Source organism: Haliaeetus leucocephalus, unplaced genomic scaffold (assembly GCF_000737465.1).
Source record: "Haliaeetus leucocephalus isolate CR32 unplaced genomic scaffold, Haliaeetus_leucocephalus-4.0 Scaffold556, whole genome shotgun sequence".
Taxonomy (NCBI): Eukaryota; Metazoa; Chordata; class Aves; order Accipitriformes; family Accipitridae; genus Haliaeetus; species Haliaeetus leucocephalus.
Window position 1 is genome coordinate 2,692,329 of NW_010972992.1, and position 2,175 is coordinate 2,694,503.

At 54.9% G+C, this 2,175-nt stretch overlaps 1 protein-coding gene across 1 annotated transcript; it reads right to left on the reverse strand.

The window, feature by feature from the left end:
• Positions 1-36: 36 nt before the first annotated feature.
• TMEM51 (transmembrane protein 51) lies at positions 37-2,175 on the reverse strand. The gene is made up of 2 exons (XM_010577287.1): positions 1,835-2,175; positions 37-448 (listed from the first exon to the last, which is right to left on the reverse strand). The coding sequence occupies exons 1-2, from the start codon at positions 2,173-2,175 to the stop codon at positions 37-39; spliced, it is 753 nt and encodes a 250-aa protein (XP_010575589.1).

Below are 2,175 nucleotides of genomic sequence, written 5' to 3' on the forward strand. Positions count from 1 at the left end.
AAAATTTCTTTTTTTTTTTTTTTTTTTTTTTTTTTTTTAAGTCATTTGCTGGCTCTCTGGCACTTTCTCCTGGATCTCCTCGTACTTGGGTGGAGGGGTCAGCGGCTCTATCGTGATAGGAGCTGTGCTGTTCCCCTGCGCAAGGTTTAGCCTGATGTCCTTCAAGTGCAGCTTCTCTGACTTGATCCTCCGGACCTTCAGTGGCTTCAGCCGCTTGCTCAGGCGCGAGCTGTGCCGGCTGGGCTGCCGCTCCGTGCCGGGCTCTGCGCCGGTGGCTCCCGGCGGCTGGGTGCTTTCGTCGAGCCCTGTCAGTGACTCGTAGGAGGGCAGGGAGACACTGATCCTGTTGCTCCTGTCTGAGTCTCTGGGCTCAGAGTAGCCCATGTTCATCACCTCCTCGTAGCTGGGCACATAGTACTGGGAAGACACGTCTTCGTCCTCTTCTTGACTGGAGGGAAAAAAAAAAAAAAAATCAGGCTGTCAGTAGCACATCATTTCAGCTTCACTGTGGGTAGGGGATGGAGAAGAGAGAATAAAACCACCCCCTGCCTCAAAACCTTAACAAATTATTTGCCCTTCTACATTATGTACCAGTTCCTTTTTGTTTGACAGAACAGATCACAACCCCACCTATATTCAGACTTGTGACATATGTCCATATGACACATGTCACATATCCTTGTGACACAGGTCCATCTTTGGTCATTGCTTTCTCTGCCCACAAAACCTCTTTTTCTATTGCGCAGCAGTGATTTCTTCCCCCAGCAGAATGCTGATTTCTCTCCCCCCCTCTCGACGATCAATCAGAACACATTTGGAAGGGGCATCACCCCTCTGTCTTTGCCATTTGGAGGTCTTTTGGGTTGGCTATCTACCTTGAGCGTTTCTGCAAAGATTCGGCTCTGCAATACGTTACCATCTATACCACAGGTACCTGCGCACATGTACTTGGCACTGCTTCTGCATTATGAAGTTACCTTTACAATCTAATAAGGAAAAACAGTTTTCTGGGTGGATCTGCACAGAGAGTAATTCTCTGCAGTCACCGATGGCAGCTCTCCCCCGCAGCATTCCCTAGGCAGCAGCCAGCAGAGCCATCATCTCCTCCTGTCACCTCACACCCCAGGGTGTCCCAATGCCCCGCGCCTCTCTGCACAGGCACAGCCCGCACCGGGCACCGTGCCGATTCCCCAGGCTGCTGAGACGGCCGGGGACTTCTCCCGGGCCCTGTGTTTGTTCAGACCGTGCCTGCTGCGGCAGCAGCCTTTGCTCCGCTCGTTGCGAGTTCCCCGAGCGAACAGGAGAGCCCTGCAAAATTTCACCGGGTCTAAACTCCATTTGCTGCCGCAGCTGCAGCTGAAAGGCTGCTTGCCACCTCTGGCTGCACCCAGCCAGACAGCACGTCCTACATCTCCTGCTCCTCTCCCTCTGCAGCCCCTTCCTTGCCTGGCTCGCAGCAGCGAGCCCGCTATTCTGCGTTAACCATTAACCACCACCCCCGGCGTTCCCTCGCAGCACGCTGACCGCAGGCTGACGAAGCCAGGAGTGACACGTCCGGCAGCGCTGGCTGGGCCACGGCTCCATCTCGACCCCGGTTTACACACAAACAATGCTCCCTTTCACCTACAGCACCATAAATACAGCTGGAGTCGTTCCTTCCTGATCTGGGAACGTATTCAAACCCTAAACCCCGCGACACACTTGCCTTTATTTTATAGCACATGCTGCTATCAGCCTGACTCTTCTTGCTCCTGATCTCGCTGAAGAAGGGTAAACAGCCCTCAGTTTCGTTCCTATGCTCCTTCCCGCTCTCTTTCTCCCCCAAAAGGCTCACCTGTCCTCCTGGTGCGAGGGCTCCACAGATGCTTGGTGCTGCACATGAACAATATCTTCGTTTTGCCTCTTCTTGTCCCGGATATTCAAGCAGATGGAGAGCAGGAGCAGCAGCACGCCTGCCCCTACCAACACGTACGCCACCGAGAAGGTCTTGCTCTTCAAAATGCCTCCGGTGCCGCGGTCGGGCTTGCTGCTGTTCCCGGCGTGGGTGGCGGGTTTGTCGGCGGGGCCGAAGCCAGGGACGAGGTTCCAGACGGCCATGATGATGCCGAGGACGAGCATCCCCAGCCCTATCGCCGTCAGGGCGTAGTGCGAGCCGTTGGCCCGAGACTGGGCCAT